The 20,742-nt window shown below is 47.8% G+C and overlaps 1 protein-coding gene across 4 annotated transcripts in view; it reads left to right on the top strand.

Moving 5' to 3' along the window:
• Positions 1–20,742, top strand: part of LOC110501001 (IQ motif and SEC7 domain-containing protein 3-like) — a 195,293-nt gene that overhangs the window by 134,098 nt on the left and 40,453 nt on the right. For all 4 annotated transcript variants that reach the window (XM_036945037.1, XM_036945041.1, XM_036945038.1 and 1 more), the window contains 3 exons: positions 359–481; positions 5,761–5,927; positions 15,424–15,563. In XM_036945037.1, the coding sequence (XP_036800932.1) occupies positions 359–481; positions 5,761–5,927; positions 15,424–15,563 (430 nt within the window). The remainder of the gene's footprint in view (positions 1–358; positions 482–5,760; positions 5,928–15,423; positions 15,564–20,742) is intronic.

Raw genomic sequence — 20,742 nt, 5'->3', positions numbered from 1 at the left:
ATGTGAATTCAAACTGGGGTTACAGATTCCTGTAGAAGTAACATCTCTCTCTCTCTCTCTCTCTCTCTCTCTCTGTCTCTCCCTCTTTCTCTATATCTCTCTGCCTTTCTCTACCCTCCTCCTTCCCTCTCTCTTAATCTCTTTCTCTCTTTCTCTCTCTCTCTCTGTCTCTCCCTCTTTCTCTATATCTCTCTCCCTTTCTCTACCCTCCTCCTTCCCTCTCTCTTAATCTCTCTATCTCTGTCTCTCTCTCTCTGTCTGCCTCCCTCCCTCCATCTCTTTTCCTTCCCCCCTCTCTCCCTCTCTCTCTCTCTCCCTCTCCCTCTTTCTCCTCCCTCCTTGTCTTTCTTTCCTGCAGTTGTGTGGTGGATGAGATGGATTTCTCAGGGATGGAGCTGGACGAGGCTCTGAGGAAGTTCCAGGCTCACATCAGAGTCCAGGGAGAGGCCCAGAAGGTGGAGAGACTGATCGAGGCCTTCAGGTGAGCTCCATTATTCAGTCAGTCCATCAGTTAGTCAATCAATCAGTTAGTCAGTCAATCAATGAATCAATGAATCATCTGTGTGTGTGTGTGTGTGTGTGTGTGTGTGTTTGTGTGTGTGTGTGTGTGTGTGTGTGTGTGTGTGTGTGTGTGTGTGTGTGTGTGTGTGTGTGTGTGTGTGTGTGTGTGTGTGTGTGTGTGTGTGTGTGTGTGTGTGTGTGTGTGATATGTGTGTGTGTGTGATATATTGCTAATGTGTATGTTAATAAACTCAACTATAAACTCACTCCTGGACGGGTGTTGGTTTAAGGATGACACTTAAAAACAATTCACATCCAGTAGGATGTCAGGCAGTTGTGATTAGATGAGGTCACTACTGGGACAAACAGAGAGACCTTTGTCTCAGGTATAGAAGGCCTAAAAGGCTGCAACGTTCAAGAGAGTTAAGCTCAACATCAGGCGAGGCACAGCCCTGTAGTGTCTTTGCCCTGTTGTTGTCCATGGGTGGGCAGGACATTGCCAATAGCACTAAGGTCCATGTGTGTCTGAGCCTAAAACACAGCGCTATGAGTTTTTTTCAGTTCACGTCTCACTTCACCAGTCAACCTAAATCCCATCCAAACTTTCCAGTTTCTACCTAGCCTGGTTATCCAGCCTGAGTGCTGCACACAGCAGTGTTTCACTGATTCAGACTGGTTAAATCGGGCTAGTTTAAACCCTCTCTCCATTTAGATGGTTGACCCAGCCTTCCGCTTGGCTAGGTGCTCTGAAACAACAGGCAATCTCAACAGACAGGATAAGTACAACTTCCTGGTTTACGAGTCTTAACGGGTATCCCATTTATGCCACAGCTGCGTTGCTCTGCGCTAACCGGTGTCCCTGAATACCCACTCCATTTACGATATGGCCAGCTGTCACAGTTGTCAAGGTGCGTTGCCAACGAGAGTGTTGTTGTCGTTGTGAGCGGGCATGGAGACTGACGGATGGCATTTGTTTTGGGTACGATTGGCGCAGAGTGCGTGCTGCTCAGAGAGGGGCGAAATAAAGAGCGAGGGAGGGAAGGAAGGAGGAGAGGTTTATAAATATCCACTGTTGCATAAGCACATCTCTCTGGTCTCCGCCTGCCTCCCCTGCTCCTCCAAACAGAGATGGAGAGAGGGAGGAATAGAAAAACAGAGAGGGGGAGAAAAGGATAGAGAACGAGAGACAAGAGTCTGAGACAGAGAGAAAGATGACGGGAGGGAGGGAGACAGACTTCAAAGAGAGTGAGGGGATAGCGAGAGGCTTAAAGAATGAACGAGAGAGACGGATAGAGAACGAGGTAAAGGATGACTGTAAACACAGAAGGAAAGGCAGGTGGCAGGGAAATGAGAGCGAGAGGGAGGAAAGGGAGGGAGAGAATGTGTGAAGAAACACAAGTCAGGAGAAAATAAACACCTGGCAGCTTCTGTACCTTGGCGTGTGTCAGCTAATAATGAACCGAACACTCTAGAGAGAGAGAGAGAGAGAGAGAGAGAGAGAGAGAGAGAGAGAGAGAGAGAGAGAGAGAGAGAGAGAGAGAGAGAGAGAGAGAGAGAGAGAGAGAGAGAGAGAGAGAGAGAGAGAGAGAGAGAGAGAGAGAGAGAGAGAGAGAGAGAGAGAGAGAGAGAGAGAGAGAGAGAGAGAGAGAGAGAGAGAGAGAGAGAGAGAGAGAGAGAGAGAGAGAGAGAGAGAGAGAGAGAGAGAGAGAGAGAGAGAGAGAGAGAGAGAGAGAGAGAGAGAGAGAGAGAGAGAGAGAGAGAGAGAGAGAGAGAGAGAGAGAGAGAGAGAGAGAGAGAGAGAGAGAGAGAGAGAGAGAGAGAGAGAGAGAGAGAGAGAGAGAGAGAGAGAGAGAGAGAGAGAGAGAGAGAGAATTCATTCTAGGGCTATCTGCTATTTCACTCTAGAACTGAGACTTTATTATTAAGAAGAAAAAGCTATTTGTTGGCTGCAAAACCTTCCTTAAAGTCTAAGCCCAGTCTCGATGGTACAACTGCAAACCATAGAGTATGTGGCTTAAGATAAGGTATTTTTCAGGTAAAAAGTCTAGTCTCCATTAGATGATGCAGAATCAGTGGGGATGAACCCCCAAACTGAGGACACGGCTGTGTCCCAAATGGCAACTCTATTCACTACATAGCTAGTCCACTACCTGTGTGTATTCCTAGCCCACTGAGACGTAGATTCCAATCATGCAGCTCAGTGGTCACATGACTCCGGAGGAAGGCCGGGCCAGCCTACCTGGAAACCATAACCAGAATTAATATGGAATTACACTTTACGCTCCAGTAGAGGCCCTATGGGGTGTCACACACACACACCCGTTGAAATAATAGATTGATTAATTAACAAAGGAAGCTCCCCTGTGGAATCTCACGCAATGCTACAGTAAATATATGTATTCCATAAAAGATTTGAATTGGTTGCCAATGCAGAGGAGAGCATAGCGTGACAATATGGTAGTGTCCTGAATAGCACCCTGTTCCCTATTTAATAGCACCCTGTTCCCTATTTAGTGCACTAATTTTGACCAGGGCCCTCAAAGTAGGGCCCCTATGTTAGGAATAGTGTTCCATTTGGTATGCACGGTATGATGAATACAGTACACCATTATCACTGAGAGAGTATGTATGCATTGTGACACACTGTAGCTTGCAGTGCAGTCACCCCACTGGGCACAGACCTCAGTTCAACTTCTAGTTTTGATTTACATTTGATTGAGTTGTCAACTAAAGTGAATTAGACAGGAAATCAACAAAACATGTCTTCCTGTCATTGGATTTAGGTTCAAAGTTTGATGAAAAAAAGACAAGGACTTTTTGCAAATACAATCAGTTTTGTTGATTCAACGTCATCTCACATCAAATTTTCTTCTTGTTGAAATGATGTGGAAACAACATTGATTCAACCAGTTTATGCCCATAATGTCATGTAAATGGTAGTGTCTGGAGAGCTCTGGTTTTCACTGTAGAGGATTCTAAATCAACCTCTTTACTCTATGGGCATAGGCTGCTATCTGTTCAAACATGGACAAGCACTTATGTTTCATCCTCTCACAACGCCCCCAAGCAGATAGACTGGCTGTCCTAGCATAGACACACACACACACACACACACACACACACACACACACACACACACACACACACACACACACACACACACACACACACACACACACACACACTTAGTCATCAGATACACACTCAGTCACACACACAATCACACACAATCACACACACACTCAGGTGTCTCTGCCAGTTAGATTGACGAGGGTTGTTTGGTGCGTGGAGCTGCTAGGCCAGCTGTATTTCGCTCTCCTGCCGTGCCTCCTCTCAGATCTCAGGGTGTTCTCTGGGACCTCCATCAGCCCTTTGTCATCTTTACTACAGAGGTGCCCAGGCAGGGATATTTCTGCTGTCTAACCCACGGTGCACAGCGTAAATACACTACTGTACTAGTTATGTAGCACTTTGTGACAACTGCTGATGTAAAACGGGCCTTTTAAAATACATTTTATTAATTGATTTGATTACTGTCGTTCTGTGTCTTTCTGTCTGATGGTTGGCCAGGTTCTTTGTGGTGGCTAGGGAGTAGGGACTTCATCTTATCTGTATATTCTAGGGAGTAGGGACTTCATCTTATCTGTATATTCTAGGGAGTAGGGACTTCATCTTATCTGTATATTCTAGGGAGTAGGGACTTCATCTTATCTGTATATTCTAGGGAGTAGGGACTTCATCTTATCTGTATATTCTAGGGAGTAGGGACTTCATCTTATCTGTATATTCTAGGGAGTAGGGACTTCATCTTATCTGTATATTCTAGGGAGTAGGGACTTCATCTTATCTGTATATTCTAGGGAGTAGGGACTTCATCTTATCTGTATATTCTAGGGAGTAGGGACTTCATCTTATCTGTATATTCTAGGGAGTAGGGACTTCATCTTATCTGTATATTCTAGGGAGTAGGGACTTCATCTTATCTGTATATTCTAGGGAGTAGGGACTTCATCTTATCTGTATATTCTAGAGAGTAGGGACTTCATCTTATCTGCATATTCTAGAGAGTAGGGACTTCATCTTATCTGTATTTTCTAGGGAGTAGGGACTTCATCTTATCTGTATATTCTAGAGAGTAGGGACTTCATCTTATCTGTATTTTCTAGGGAGTAGGGACTTCATCTTATCTGTATATTCTAGAGAGTAGGGACTTCATCTTATCTGCATATTCTAGAGAGTAGGGACTTCATCTTATCTGTATATTCTAGGGAGTAGGGACTTCATCTTATCTGTATATTCTAGGGAGTAGGGACTTCATCTTATCTGTATATTCTAGGGAGTAGGGACTTCATCTTATCTGTATATTCTAGGGAGTAGGGACTTCATCTTATCTGCATATTCTAGGGAGTAGGGACTTCATCTTATCTGCATATTCTAGAGAGTAGGGACTTCATCTTATCTGTATATTCTAGGGAGTAGGGACTTCATCTTATCTGTATATTCTAGAGAGTAGGGACTTCATCTTATCTGTATATTCTAGGGAGTAGGGACTTCATCTTATCTGTATATTCTAGAGAGTAGGGACTTCATCTTATCTGTATATTCTAGAGAGTAGGGACTTCATCTTATCTGCATATTCTAGAGAGTAGGGACTTCATCTTATCTGTATATTCTAGAGAGTAGGGACTTCATCTTATCTGTATATTCTAGGGAGTAGGGACTTCATCTTATCTGTATATTCTAGAGAGTAGGGACTTCATCTTATCTGTATATTCTAGGGAGTAGGGACTTCATCTTATCTGTATATTCTAGGGAGTAGGGACTTCATCTTATCTGTATATTCTAGGGAGTAGGGACTTCATCTTATCTGTATTTTCTAGGGAGTAGGGACTTCATCTTATCTGTATTTTCTAGGGAGTAGGGACTTCATCTTATCTGCATATTCTAGAGAGTAGGGACTTCATCTTATCTGTATTTTCTAGGGAGTAGGGACTTCATCTTATCTGTATTTTCTAGGGAGTAGGGACTTCATCTTATCTGTATATTCTAGAGAGTAGGGACTTCATCTTATCTGTATATTCTAGGGAGTAGGGACTTCATCTTATCTGTATTTTCTAGGGAGTAGGGACTTCATCTTATCTGTATTTTCTAGGGAGTAGGGACTTCATCTTATCTCATGGGTTTTACAAATACTAACCCCCTCTCTCCCTCCTGTCCCCCTGTCCCGTCTCCTGTCCCCCTGCCCCCCACCCTCTCCAGTCAGCGGTACTGCATGTGTAACCCGGACGTGGTGCAGCAGTTCCACAACCCCGACACCATCTTCATCCTGGCCTTCGCTATCATCCTCCTCAACACAGACATGTACTCACCCAACATCAAGCCTGACCGCAAGATGATGCTGGAGGACTTCATACGCAACCTCCGAGGTGAGGCATTATTTTAGTAGAGTGTGTTGGAGCCGTAGATGAGAAGGAGGGGGAGGATAGGAGTAGGGAAGGGGAATTGGGTAAGTAATAGTTATTTACTACTTACTTTATACTAGTTAGTTATTACTAGTTAGTTACTAGTTAGTTAGTTACCAGCTAGTTTTTTACTAGTTATTTAGTTACTAGTTCATTTGTTCATTTGTTACTCGTTAGTTAGTTACTACTAACACCCTATAACACCCTAAGTGCATATAGCGTCTACATAGTGTAGCCTTTCACAGAGGCCACTAAATCTTGACTCTACAGTGACAGGAGATTCAACCTATCATGTCGCCGCAAAGATCTGTCTACGTTTCAAATATCCGTGTAACAAGAGAAGACGGCTAAAGTCCCAATCCATTTTCCCTAACAGTTAGCTTACTGTAATTCAAACCCCTGTGTCCCAAATGTCACCCTGTTCTCTACATAATGCACTACCTTTGACCAGGGCCCAAGGCACCCTATTCCCTAACCAGGGCCCAAGGCACCCTATTCCCTAACCAGGGCCCAAGGCACCCTATTCCCTAACCAGGGCCCAAGGCACCCTATTCCCTAACCAGGGCCCATGGCACCCAATTCCCTAACCAGGGCCCATGGCACCCTATTCCCTAACCAGGGCCAAGGCACCCTATTCCCTAACCAGGGCCCAAGGCACCCTATTCCCTAACCAGGGCCCATGGCACCCTATTCCCTAACCAGGGCCCAAGGCACCCTATTCCCTAACCAGGGCCCAAGGCACCCTATTCCCTAACCAGGGCCCAAGGCACCCTATTCCCTAACCAGGGCCCATGGCACCCTATTCCCTAACCAGGGCCCATGGCACCCTATTCCCTAACCAGGGCCCAAGGCACCCTATTCCCTAACCAGGGCCCAAGGCACCCTATTCCCTAACCAGGGCCCATGGCACCCAATTCCCTAACCAGGGCCCATGGCACCCTATTCCCTATGGGTCCTGGTCAAAAGTAGTGCACTATATAAGGAATAGGGTGCCATTTGTGATGCAGGCCTTGTGTCGTTGGTAATATAGAGCTGCATCATAGTTTTCCTCTGCCAGGGAAGGATCCATCAGGACTGTGGGATCAATATGGTACAACTTTAATGGATTCATCTGGACGGCGCCTCACAATTAAATGAAGTTGGAAAATCAATTGCCACGATGCTTGGCTTTCTTCCTCTGTTTGTGTCCTCTCTCTCTCTCTCTCTCTCTCTCTCTCTCTCTCTCTCTCTCTCTCTCTCTCTCTCCCCTCGAATTCTCTTGCTCTCTCTCTTCCTCTCTCTCATTCTCTCGCTCTCTCACTCTGACTGTCTCTTTCTCGTTCCCTTTCTCTCTCTTTCTATCTTTCAACCCTCTCTCTCTTACTGTATCTTTCCCAATCTCCCCCTGTCTCCCTCCCTCCTCCTTCCCCCTCTCTCACTCTATATTTTAAGCTAATTGAGTAGTTGGAAGAACACAGTTAAGAGATTGAATCGGATGTTAATTAATGAATAACAGAGGAGCGCTCACTTACTCAATTACACTGGACCAGAAATGTCAAAAACATTCTGCAATGTCTAACCTGATATGTAGACACTGAATATAATTAGTATAATGACTTGTATTGTATCCTAGAAACCATTCCATATATATATATATAAATGTCTTACTTTTGATGTATCAAAATATGACAGTGTTCACATAATTAGTATAACATTAGTATAACTCTTGATGCATTTAGTAGTACCGCTGTTGCACATATAATTAGTTTAATGACTTACATTGTATTCTAGAAACGTCTCCATATACAGTATACATGTCTTACTGTTAATCTATCTAATTGTACTATTGTGAAGTCTCTTTAGAGTACGGACCAAAGGCCCTAGCACATGGTCCATGCTGGTCCTGGATCAAAGATCGTAGCACAGGGGTGGTCCATGCTGGTTCTGGATCAAAGGGCCTAGCACAGGGGTGGTCCATGCTGGTTCTGGATCAAAGAGCCTAGCACAGGGGTGGTCCATGCTGGTTCTGGATCAAAGGGCCTAGCACAGGCGTGGTCCATGCTGGTTCTGAATCAAAGAGCCTAGCACAGGGGTGGTCCATGCTGGTTCTGAATCAAAGAGCCTAGCACAGGGGTGGTCCATGCTAGTTCTGAATCAAAGAGCCTAGCTAGAGGTGGGCCATGCTGGTTCTGAATCAAAGAGCCTAGCACAGGGGTGGTCCATGCTAGTTCTGAATCAAAGGGCCTAGCTAGAGGTGGGCCATGCTGGTTCTGAATCAAAGAGCCTAGCACAGGGGTGGTCCATGCTAGTTCTGAATCAAAGAGCCTAGCACAGGGGTGGTCCATGCTGGTTCTGGATCAAAGAGCCAAGCACAGGGGTGGTCCATGCTGGTCCTGGATCAAAGAGCCTAGCACAGGGGTGGTCCATGCTGGTTCTGGATCAAAGGGCCTAGCACAGGGGTGGTCCATGCTGGTCCTGGATCAAAGAGCCTAGCACAGGGGTGGTCCATGCTGGTCCTGGATCAAAGAGCCAAGCACAGAGGTGGTCCATGCTGGTTCTGGATCAAAGAGCCAAGCACAGGGGTGGTCCATGCTGGTCCTGGATCAAAGAGCCTAGCACAGGGGTGGTCCATGCTGGTTCTGGATCAAAGGGCCTAGCACAGGGGTGGTCCATGCTGGTCCTGGATCAAAGAGCCTAGCACAGGGGTGGTCCATGCTGGTCCTGGATCAAAGAGCCTAGCACAGGGGTGGTCCATGCTGGTCCTGGATCAAAGAGCCAAGCACAGAGGTGGTCCATGCTGGTCCTGGATCAAAGAGCCAAGCACAGAGGTGGTCCATGCTGGTTCTGGATCAAAGAGCCTAGCACAGGGGTGGTCCATGCTGGTTCTGGATCAAAGGGCCTAGCACAGGGGTGGTCCATGCTGGTTCTGGATCAAAGAGCCTAGCACAGGGGTGGTCCATGCTGGTCCTGAATCAAAGAGCCAAGCACAGGGGTGGTCCATGCTGGTTCTGAATCAAAGAGCCAAGCACAGGGGTGGTCCATGCTGGTTCTGAATCAAAGAGCCAAGCACAGGGGTGGTCCATGCTGGTTCTGGATCAAAGAGCCAAGCACAGGGGTGGTCCATGCTAGTTCTGAATCAAAGAGCCAAGCACAGGGGTGGTCCATGCTGGTTCTGAATCAAAGAGCCAAGCACAGGGGTGGTCCATGCTGGTTCTGAATCAAAGAGCCAAGCACAGGGGTGGTCCATGCTGGTTCTGGATCAAAGAGCCAAGCACAGGGGTGGTCCATGCTAGTTCTGAATCAAAGAGCCTAGCACATGGTCCATGCTGGTTCTGAATCAAAGAGCCTAGCACAGGGGTGGTCCATGCTGGTTCTGGATCAAAGAGCCAAGCACAGGGGTGGTCCATGCTGGTTCTGAATCAAAGAGCCAAGCACAGGGGTGATCCATGCTGGTTCTGAATCAAAGAGCCAAGCACAGGGGTGGTCCATGCTGGTTCTGAATCAAAGAGCCTAGCACAGGGGTGGTCCATGCTGGTTCTGGATCAAAGAGCCAAGCACAGGGGTGGTCCATGCTAGTTCTGAATCAAAGAGCCTAGCACAGGGGTGGTCCATGCTGGTTCTGAATCAAAGAGCCTAGCACAGGGGTGGTCCATGCTGGTTCTGAATCAAAGGCCCTAGCACATGGTCCATGCTGGTTCTGGATCAAAGAGCCTAGCACAGGGGTGGTCCATGCTGGTTCTGAATCAAAGAGCCAAGCACAGGGGTGGTCCATGCTGGTTCTGGATCAAAGGGCCTAGCTAGAGGTGGGCCATGCTGGTTCTGAATCAAAGAGCCTAGCACAGGGGTGGTCCATGCTGGTTCTGAATCAAAGAGCCAAGCACAGGGGTGGTCCATGCTGGTTCTGAATCAAAGAGCCAAGCACAGGGGTGATCCATGCTGGTTCTGAATCAAAGAGCCAAGCACAGGGGTGGTCCATGCTGGTTCTGGATCAAAGAGCCAAGCACAGGGGTGGTCCATGCTGGTCCTGGATCAAAGAGCCAAGCACAGGGGTGATCCATGCTGGTTCTGAATCAAAGAGCCAAGCACAGGGGTGGTCCATGCTGGTTCTGGATCAAAGAGCCTAGCACAGGGGTGGTCCATGCTGGTTCTGAATCAAAGAGCCTAGCACAGGGGTGGTCCATGCTGGTTCTGGATCAAAGGGCCTAGCTAGAGGTGGGCCATGCTGGTCCTTGATCAGAAAGCCTAGCTAGAGGTGGCCATGCTGGTCCTGGATCAGAGAGCCTAGCTTGGGGTGGGCCATGCTGGTTCTGGATCAGAGAGCCTAGCTAGGGGTGGTCCATGCTGGTCCTGGATCAGAGGGCCTAGCTAGGGGTGGGCCATGCTGGTCCTGGATCAAAGAGCCTAGCTAGGGGTGGTCCATGCTGGTCCTGGATCAGAAAGCCTAGCTAGGGGTGGGCCATGCTGATCCTGGATCAGAGAGCCAAGCTAGGGGTGGGCCATGCTGGTCCTGGATCAGAGAGCCTAGCCAGGGGTGGTCCATGCTGGTCCTGGATCAGAGAGCCTAGCTAGGGGTGGTCCATGCTGGTCCTGGATCAGAGAGCCTAGCTAGGGGTGGTCCATGCTGGTCCCGGATGGCTGTAGTATGTGGTTGTTGCAGAGTCAGATGTACTACCTGAATTTGTTCAGGGAGAGATGGAGAGAATACATAAAATATGATAAATCAGGTGAAAGCACAGTAAGCAGAACTCTCCCTCCCTTTACCTCCCTATCTCTCTCTCTCTCTCTCTCTCTCTCTCTCTCAATCTCTCTCTCTCACACACACCCCCACACACACCCCCTGCTCCTCTTCCTCCCACTGTGCTGACTCCATAATGTGGAGTGATGCCTCAGCATATCCAAGAGTGCATCTGTGTCATTGCCCTGACGAGTGTCTCCATTTGCCGAAATGATTCCCGACCTAGCAGCCTCATTGGCTCCTCAGTGAACCACCCTGGCTATAATGGGGTATATCTAGAGGGAAGCCTCACGGCCAAATGATACAGTATGTTCCCCCCAGTCCCCAGTTGATATGTTCCCCCCCCAGTCCCCAGTTGATATGTTCCCTCCCAGTCCCCAGTTGATATGTCCCCCCCCAGTCTCCAGTTCATATGTTCCCCCCAGTCCCCAGTTGATATGTTCCCCCCAGTCTCCAGTTCATATGTTCCCCCCCAGTCCCCAGTTGATATGTTCCCCCCCCAGTCCCCAGTTGATATGTTCCCCCCCAGTCCCCAGTTGATATGTTCCCCCCAGTCCCCAGTTGATATGTTCCCCCAAGTCCCTAGTTGATATGTTCCCCCCCAGTCCCCAGTTGATATGTCCCCCCCCAGTCTCCAGTTCATATGTTCCCCCCAGTCCCCAGTTGATATGTTCCCCCCAGTCTCCAGTTCATATGTTCCCCCCAGTCCCCAGTTGATATGTTCCACCCAGTCCCCAGTTGATATGTTCCCCCCCAGTCCCCAGTTGATATGTTCCCCCCAGTCCCCATTTGATATGTTCCCCCCCAGTCCCCAGTTGATATGTTCCCCCCCAGTCTCCAGTTCATATGTTCCCCCCCAGTCCCCAGTTGATATGTTCCCCCCCAGTCCCCAGTTGATATGTCCCCCCCCCCAGTCCCCAGTTGATATGTTGCCCCCAGTCCCCAGTTGATATGTTCCCCCCCAGTCCCCAGTTCATATGTTCCCCCCAGTCCCCAGTTGATGTGTTCCCCCCCAGTCCCCAGTTGATATGTTCCCCCCCAGTCTCCAGTTGATATGTCCCCCCCCAGTCCCCAGTTGATATGTTTCCCCCCAGTCCCCAGTTGATATGTTCCCCCCCAGTCCCCAGTTGATATGTTTTCCCCCAGTCCCCAGTTGATATGTTTTCCCCCAGTCCCCAGTTGATATGTTCCCCCCAGTCCCCAGTTGATATGTTCCCCCCAGTCCCCAGTTGATATGTTCCCCCCAGTCCCCAGTTGATATGTTCCCCCCCAGTTCATATGTCCCCCCCCAGTCCCCAGTTGATATGTTCCCCCCCAGTCCCCAGTTGATATGTTCCCCCCCAGTCCCCAGTTGATATGTTCCCCCCCAGTCCCCAGTTGATATGTTCCCCCCCAGTCTCCAGTTGATATGCCCCCCCCCCAGTCCCCAGTTGATATGTTTCCCACCAGTCCCCAGTTGATATGTTCCCCCCCAGTCCCCAGTTGATATGTTCCCCCCCAGTCCCCAGTTGATATGTTCCCCCCCAGTCCCCAGTTGATATGTTCCCCCCCAGTCCCCAGTTGATATGTTCCACCCAGTCCCCAGTTGATATGTTCCCCCCCAGTCCCCAGTTCATATGTTCCCCCCCAGTCCCCAGTTCATATGTTCCCCCCAGTCCCCAGTTGATATGTTCCCCCCCAGTCCCCAGTTGATATGTTCCCCCCCAGTCCCCAGTTGATATGTTCCCCCCCCAGTCCCCAGTTGATATGTTCCCCCCCAGTCCCCAGTTGATATGTTCCCCCCCAGTCCCCAGTTGATATGTTCCCCCCAGTCCCCAGTTGATATGTTCCCCCAAGTCCCTAGTTGATATGTTTTCCCCCAGTCCCCAGTTGATATGTTCCCCCCCAGTCCCCAGTTCATATGTTCCCCCCAGTCCCCAGTTGATATGTTCCCCCCCAGTCCCCAGTTGATATGTCCCCCCCCAGTCCCCAGTTGATATGTTCCCCCTCCAGTCCCCAGTTGATATGTTCCCCCCCAGTCCCCAGTTGATATGTTCCCCCCAGTCCCCAGTTGATATGTTCCCCCAAGTCCCTAGTTGATATGTTTTCCCCCAGTCCCCAGTTGATATGTTCCCCCCAGTCCCCAGTTGATATGTTCCCACCCAGTCCCCAGTTGATATGTTCCCCCCCAGTCCCCAGTTGATATGTTCCCCCCAGTCCCCAGTTGATATGTTCCCCCCCAGTCCCCAGTTGATATGTTCCCCCCAGTCCCTAGTTGATATGTTCCCCCCCAGTCCCCAGTTGATATGTTCCCCCAAGTCCCTAGTTGATATGTTCCCCCCCAGTACCCAGTTGATATGTTCCCCCCAGTCCCCAGTTGATATGTTCCCCCCCCAGTCCCCAGTTGATATGTTCCCCCCAGTCCCCAGTTGATATGTTCCCCCCAGTCCCCAGTTGATATGTTCCCCCCCAGTACCCAGTTGATATGTTCCCCCCCAGTACCCAGTTGATATGTTCCCCCAAGTCCCTAGTTGATATGTTCCCCCCAGTCCCCAGTTCATATGTTCCCCCCAGTCCCCAGTTGATATGTTCCCCCCCAGTACCCAGTTGATATGTTCCCCCAAGTCCCTAGTTGATATGTTCCCCCCCAGTCCCCAGTTGATATGTTCCCCCCAGTCCCCAGTTGATATGTTCCCCCCCAGTCCCCAGTTGATATGTTCCCCCCCCAGTCCCCAGTTGATATGTTCCCCCCCAGTCCCCAGTTGATATGTTCCCCCCCAGTCCCCAGTTGATATGTTCCCCCCAGTCCCCAGTTGATATGTTCCCCCCCAGTCCCCATTTGATATGTTCCCCCCCCAGTCCCCAGTTGATATGTTCCCCCCCAGTCCCCAGTTGGTATGTTCCCCCCCAGTCCCCAGTTGATATGTTCCCCCCCCAGTTCATATGTTCCCCCCAGTCCCCAGTTCATATGTTCCCCCCAGTCCCCAGTTGATATGTTCCCCCCCAGTACCCAGTTGATATGTTCCCCCAAGTCCCTAGTTGATATGTTCCCCCCCAGTCCCCAGTTGATATGTTCCCCCCAGTCCCCAGTTGATATGTTCCCCCCCAGTCCCCAGTTGATATGTTCCCCCCCCAGTCCCCAGTTGATATGTTCCCCCCCAGTCCCCAGTTGATATGTTCCCCCCCCAGTCCCCAGTTGATATGTTCCCCCCCCAGTTCATATGTTCCCCCCCAGTCCCCAGTTCATATGTTCCCCCCAGTCCCCAGTTCATATGTTCCCCCCCAGTCCCCAGTTCATATGTTCCCCCCAGTCCCCAGTTCATATGTTCCCCCCAGTCCCCAGTTCATATGTTCTCCCCAGTCCCCAGTTCATATGTTCCCCCCCAGTCCCCAGTTCATATGTTCCACCCCAGTCCCCAGTTCATATGTTCCCCCCAGGCGCAGGATATTTAATAACATCTGTAACGAGTGCTCTGAGTTGGGAAGCAAGTTCAAGAAGTGAGTGTTTTAATAAATAAACTAAACAAAAACCACGAACCACAAACAACGCACCGGGGAGTGACAGATGTAGGGAAGATAATCAAGGAGGTGATGGAGTCCAGGTGAGTGTCATGAGGCGCAGGTGCGCGAGACGATGGTGACAGGTGTGCAGGATAATCAGCAGCCTGATGACCTAGAGGCTGGAGAGGGAGTATACGTGACAACATCAAGAGGAGTTTTTTTTGTAATTAATTAATTGAACATTTGCTTCTGTCATTATTTTAATAGAATGTATGTGTGTGGGGGGTTGGGTGGTGTATGTCCGTGCCTGTGTGTGTGATGTTGTGTGGTGTGTGTGTGTGTGTGTGTTGAGAGTTGATGTGTGTGTTTGATGGTGTGCTTTGAATGAGTGTGTTTGTTTGTGCTCTGTGATCATTACTGAGATATGAGTGTGTGTGTTTGGTTGTGCTCTGTGATAGGGACTGAGTATGTGTGCTTGGTTGTGCTCTATGATAGGGACTGAGTGTGTGTGCTTGGTTGTGCTCTATGATAGGGACTGAGTGTGTGTGTGTGTTTGGTGCGCTGTGCCCATCGTGGTGTGTGTGTGTGGGAGGGAGGGGGCTCCCTGTGGCTCTGACACATTCCCTGGCCTTGGAACAGGAGGAATGGGTCAGTGTACACACAGCATGGCTCTTCCAACACAGAGCACAGATCATTCACCATTCAACTCTCTTATCTCGAAGCTCCACTGAGGTGAATACACACATACAAACAATAAACACAAGCCGAACCCACACATACACACACCATAGAAAGACTACTGAATGCGTCATGGCCTGAGCTGTTTCTACATGCATGTATATGTATGTGCTGTGGTGCTGTAGCTTACAGTAGTTTAGTTGTTTACAGTAGCTTACAGTAGTTTACAGTAGCTTACAATAGTTTGCTGTAGTTTACAGTAGCTTAAAATAGTTTACAGTAGTTTACAGGCTTCTGTCATTGTGCCTCTTTGTGGATATCTGTGTATTTGGGATTGCATGCGTGTGTTTGGGCCTCTCAAACATTCACTGTTTCTAGAACATGGCGTGTGTGTGTTTGTGTGTGTCTAGGTGTGGATGACGGAGCTGACATCCCCAGAGACATGGTGGTTGGCATCTATGAGGGGACTAACCCATGGTGTGTGTGTGTCTAGGTGTGGATGACGGAGCTGACATCCCCAGAGACATGGTGGTGGGCATCTATGAGGGGACTAACCCATGGTGTGTGTGTGTGTGTGTGTGTGTCTAGGTGTGGATGACGGAGCTGACATCCCCAGAGACATGGTGGTGGGCATCTATGAGAGGATCCAACAGAGAGAGCTGCGCTCCAATGAAGACCACGTCACCTACGTCACCAAGGTGGAGCAGTCCATTGTGGGCATGAAGACAGTAAGGACACCAGGGCTTGACATTAACGCTTGTTCGGGACTAGTGACATTATTTTTTTTGGGGGGGGGGGCAATCAGAATATACATTTTTGTTGTCTGAATGGACAAGTCAAATAAATCACACAAAAATGTAAATGTCAAACAATTACTCCGATCAGAGTGTCCTCCGGATGCGTTGCAGTGTGCACTGTTCTCCCAATCTCTGAAGAGTGCATCGGAGTGGAATTGTATTGCATTGACAGGCACGAGCGGTCTTTCAATCACCTGCACCGATCCCCATGTAGCCGCGTGTGCACACACAGATGCAAGCGCACGCACACCGTAAGACCAATCTATCAATGTTTACTTGGTGACAGAAGCCACTCAGTCATCCTATAGCTTGTAATTTATCATTGACAGACACTTACAATACATCTGAAAACAATAAGAAGTGTTTGAGCGGTTTTGGTCACTCAAGAGCAAGGTTGATTTAGTTTGAGAACATACCTAGTGCAACAAGTTAGCCCAAGAGTGTCAAACTCATTCCACAGAGTGCCTAGTGTCTGAGGGCTTTCAATGAAGACCTAGACAACCAGGGGAGGGGAGTTCTTTACTAAGTAGTGACCTTAATTCATCAGTCAAGTACAAGAGAGGAGTTAAAACCCGCAGACGTTGGACCCTCCGTGGAATGTTAGCCCATCAAGGTATATCTATCTAGTCCAACAGTCATGTCGTTTTCCAGTTGGCTCAGATGGTTACACCCAAATCAGCGACTCACGTGCGCCACCTTGCGCCATCTAGCGCGAATAGATTATTTTCCCCCCACACCAAACGCGATCACAACACAGAGGTTGAAATATCAAATAAACTCTGAACCAATGATATTAACAGGTCGAAAAGCATTAAACAGTTATGGCAATTTAGCTAGCTAGCATGTAGTTGCTAGCTAATTTGTCCTATTTTGCTAGCATGCTGTTTCTAGCTAATTTTACTCCAACAATGAATCCACACATAAAACGGTCAACCGAATCGTTTCTAGTCATCTCTCCTCCTTCCAGGCCTTTTCTTCTTTGGACTTTATTTGGCGATGGGCATCTAACGTTCATAGTTACCATGACAACCGACCAAACTAAGTTCATCTTTCAATCACCCACGTGGGTATAACCAATGAGGAGATGGCACGTGGGTATCTGCTTCTATAAACCAATGAGGAGATGCGAGAGGCAGGACTTGCACCGCGTTCAGCGTCACAAATAGAACTGACTTCTATTTTAGCGCTTGGCAACGCATTCACTCGTTGGCTCATGCGAGCAGTGTGGGTGCAATAATTGAATGTATGTTTACATTTATTTTGCAACGCGAGTGGTGTGGTCAGCATGTTAGAGTGTGGTGCTTATGAAACCAAGGTTGTGGGTTCAATTCTCACATGGACCACTGAACGTTTTTGTTACACTGAAGATACAGTACATATTACTCTGTTACACCAAACATTGTTCAACTAAACCGTTACACTGACCTCTGTTACAAGGGAGACCTCAATGGGACTTCCTGGATAAATAAATACGATTTTATCAAACTAAACATGTGTGTTGACCACACCAATCTTACCTAAAAAGCTTAAAGACTCCTGTTGCGAGTAGCTGGCTAATATAGATAGATTGAGTAATGACCTGAGTTAATGATTGCAGTACTGATAATGAGCCTTTGCTAATGGTGGAGATGCTAATGGATAAAATGGCTAATGGGCTCTGCTGACAGTGCTGAGAAAAGGTAGTAACAGCGTTCGCTAACAGCACTAATGGAAAAGACTGAAGGACTTTGAAACGGTGTCTTCTTTTACAGTATCTTAGCTGAAAATTATTAAATGATCAAACTACCGCAATGTTCAGTCCATACTGCAGCAACAGGACTCCACAGTACTATACAGTTCAAACACTACCTCAACAGGACTCCACAGTACTATACAGTTCATATACTACCTCAACAGTACTATACAGTTCATACTACCTCAACAGTACTCCACAGTACTATACAGTTCATACTATCTCAACAGTACTATACAGTTCATACTACCTCAACAGTACTCCACAGTACTATACAGTTCATATGTTACCTCAACAGTACTATACAGTTCATACTACCTCAACAGTACTCCACAGTACTATACAGTTCATACTACCTCAACAGTACTCCACAGTACTGTGCAGTTCATACTACCTCAACAGTACTATACAGTTCATACTACCTCACCAGTAATCCACAGTACTATACAGTTCATACTATCTCAACAGTACTCCACAGTACTATACAGTTCATATACTACCTCAACAGTACTATACAGTTCATACTACCTCAACAGTACTCCACAGTACTATACAGTTCATACTACCTCAACAGTACTCCACAGTACTGTGCAGTTCATACTACCTCAACAGTACTCCACAGTACTATACAGTTCATATACTACCTCAACAGTACTATACAGTTCATACTACCTCAACAGTACTCCACAGTACTATACAGTTCATACTACCTCAACAGTACTCCACAGTACTGTGCAGTTCATACTACCTCAACAGTACTATACAGTTCATACTACCTCACCAGTAATCCACAGTACTATACAGTTCATACTACCTCAACAGTACTCCACAGTACTATACAGTTCATATACTACCTCAACAGTACTATACAGTTCATACTACCTCAACAGTACTCCACAGTACTATACAGTTCATACTACCTCAACAGTACTCCACAGTACTGTGCAGTTCATACTACCTCAACAGTACTATACAGTTCATACTACCTCACCAGTAATCCACAGTACTATACAGTTCATACTACCTAATCAGTACCTCACAGTAGTATACAGTTCATACTACCTCAACAGTACTCCACAGTACTATACAGTTCATACTACCTCAACAGTACTATACAGTTCATACTACCTCAACAGTACTATACAGTTCATACTACCTCAACAGGACTCCACAGTACTGTGCAGTTCATACTACCTCAACAGGACTCCACAGTACTGTGCAGTTCATATTACCTCAACAGTACTCCACAGTACTATACAGTTCATACTACCTCAACAGGACTCCACAGTACTGTGCAGTTCATATTACCTCAACAGTACTCCACAGTACTATACAGTTCATACTACCTCAACAGTACTCCACAGTACTGTGCAGTTCATACTACTTCAACAGTATTGCAGCGCAGGTGATAATGACACAAGCAATCCACAAGCTTCCACCCACTGTGCAGTTTCATATACTTTTTCTACTACAAGTAGGCTGAAGGGAGAATGAGCATAGCATCATTAGCGTAGCATCCCAGCTAATAACTGCCTTCTATGAGCAGTGTGACTGCCTTGCATGTTTCCCCCATCAGCTTAATGAGAAGATAGCTATGCTTACTGTTTGAGGAGCAAGAGAATAAAATGCCTAGGAAGAGAAAAAATAGGGATTTAGGGAAGATGGAGAGAGAGGTGAGAGGGGGAGGGAGAAGGTATTTGGTTAATTTCCAGAAGGTTCTCCTTTGCTGTGTTATTTGCCTAAATTAGAAAGGCCCAAATCATGGAGAGACTCTCTCTGTATTGATACTGGCCGCTGTATGGACGTGACAGAACCCCATGTAGTTCACCTGTCTCTGTATTGATACTGGCCGCTGTATGGACGTGACAGAACCCCATGTAGTCAAGCTCGTCATCAAGCTCGAGACCCTGGGTCTCGACCCCGCCCTGTGCAACTGGGTACTGGACTTCCTGACGGGCCGCCCCCAGGTGGTGAGGGTAGGCAACAACATCTCCTCCCCGCTGATCCTCAACACTGGGGCCCCACAAGGGTGCGTTCTGAGCCCTCTCCTGTACTCCCTGTTCACCCACGACTGCGTGGCCACGCACGCCTCCAACTCAATCATCAAGTTTGCGGACGACACAACAGTGGTAGGCTTGATTACCAACAACGATGAGACGGCCTACAGGGAGGAGGTGAGGGCCCTCGGAGTGTGGTGTCAGGAAAATAACCTCACACTCAACGTCAACAAAACTAAGGAGATGATTGTGGACTTCAGGAAACAGCAGAGGGAACACCCCCCTATCCACATCGATGGAACAGTAGTGGAGAGGGTAGCAAGTTTTAAGTTCCTCGGCATACACATCACAGACAAACTGAATTGGTCCACTCACACAGACAGCATCGTGAAGAAGGCGCAGCAGCGCCTCTTCAACCTCAGGAGGCTGAAGAAATTCGGCTTGTCACCAAAAGCACTCACAAACTTCTACAGATGCACAATCGAGAGCATCCTGGCGGGCTGTATCACCGCCTGGTATGGCAACTGCACCGCCCTCAACCGTAAGGCTCTCCAGAGGGTAGTGAGGTCTGCACAACGCATCACCGGGGGCAAACTACCTGCCCTCCAGGACACCTACACCACCCGATGTCACAGGAAGGCCATAAAGATCATCAAGGACATCAACCACCCGAGCCACTGCCTGTTCACCCCGCTATCATCCAGAAGGCGAGGTCAGTACAGGTGCATCAAAGCTGGGACCGAGAGACTGAAAAACAGCTTCTATCTCAAGGCCATCAGACTGTTAAACAGCCACCACTAACACTGAGTGGCTGCTGCCAACACACTGACACTGACTCAACTCCAGCCACTTTAATAATGGGAATTGATGGGAAATGACGTAAATATATCACTAGCCACTTTAAACAATGCTACCTTATATAAATGTTACTTACCCTACATTATTCATCTCATATGCATACGTATATACTGTACTCTATATCATCGACGGTATCCTTATGTAATACATGTATCACTAGCCACTTTATACTATACTATGCCACTTTGTTTACATACTCATCTCATTTGTACATACTGTACTCGATACCATCTACTGTATCTTGCCTATGCTGCTCTGTACCATCACTCATTCATATATCCTTATGTACATATTCTTTATCCCCTTACACTGTGTACAAGACAGTAGTTTTGGAATTGTTAGTTAGATTACTTGTTATTACTGCATTGTCGGAACTAGAAGCACAAGCATTTCGCTACACTCGCACTAACATCTGCTAACCATGTGTATGTGACAAATAAAATTTGATTTGATTTGATTTTGATTTGTAGTTCACCTGTCTCTGTATTGATACTGGCCGCTGTATGGACGTGACAGAACCCCA

Source organism: Oncorhynchus mykiss, chromosome 15 (assembly GCF_013265735.2).
Source record: "Oncorhynchus mykiss isolate Arlee chromosome 15, USDA_OmykA_1.1, whole genome shotgun sequence".
Lineage (NCBI taxonomy): Eukaryota > Metazoa > Chordata > Actinopteri > Salmoniformes > Salmonidae > Oncorhynchus > Oncorhynchus mykiss.
The sequence above is the reverse complement of the archived record's forward strand: the minus strand, read 5'-3'. Positions and strand labels throughout refer to the sequence as shown.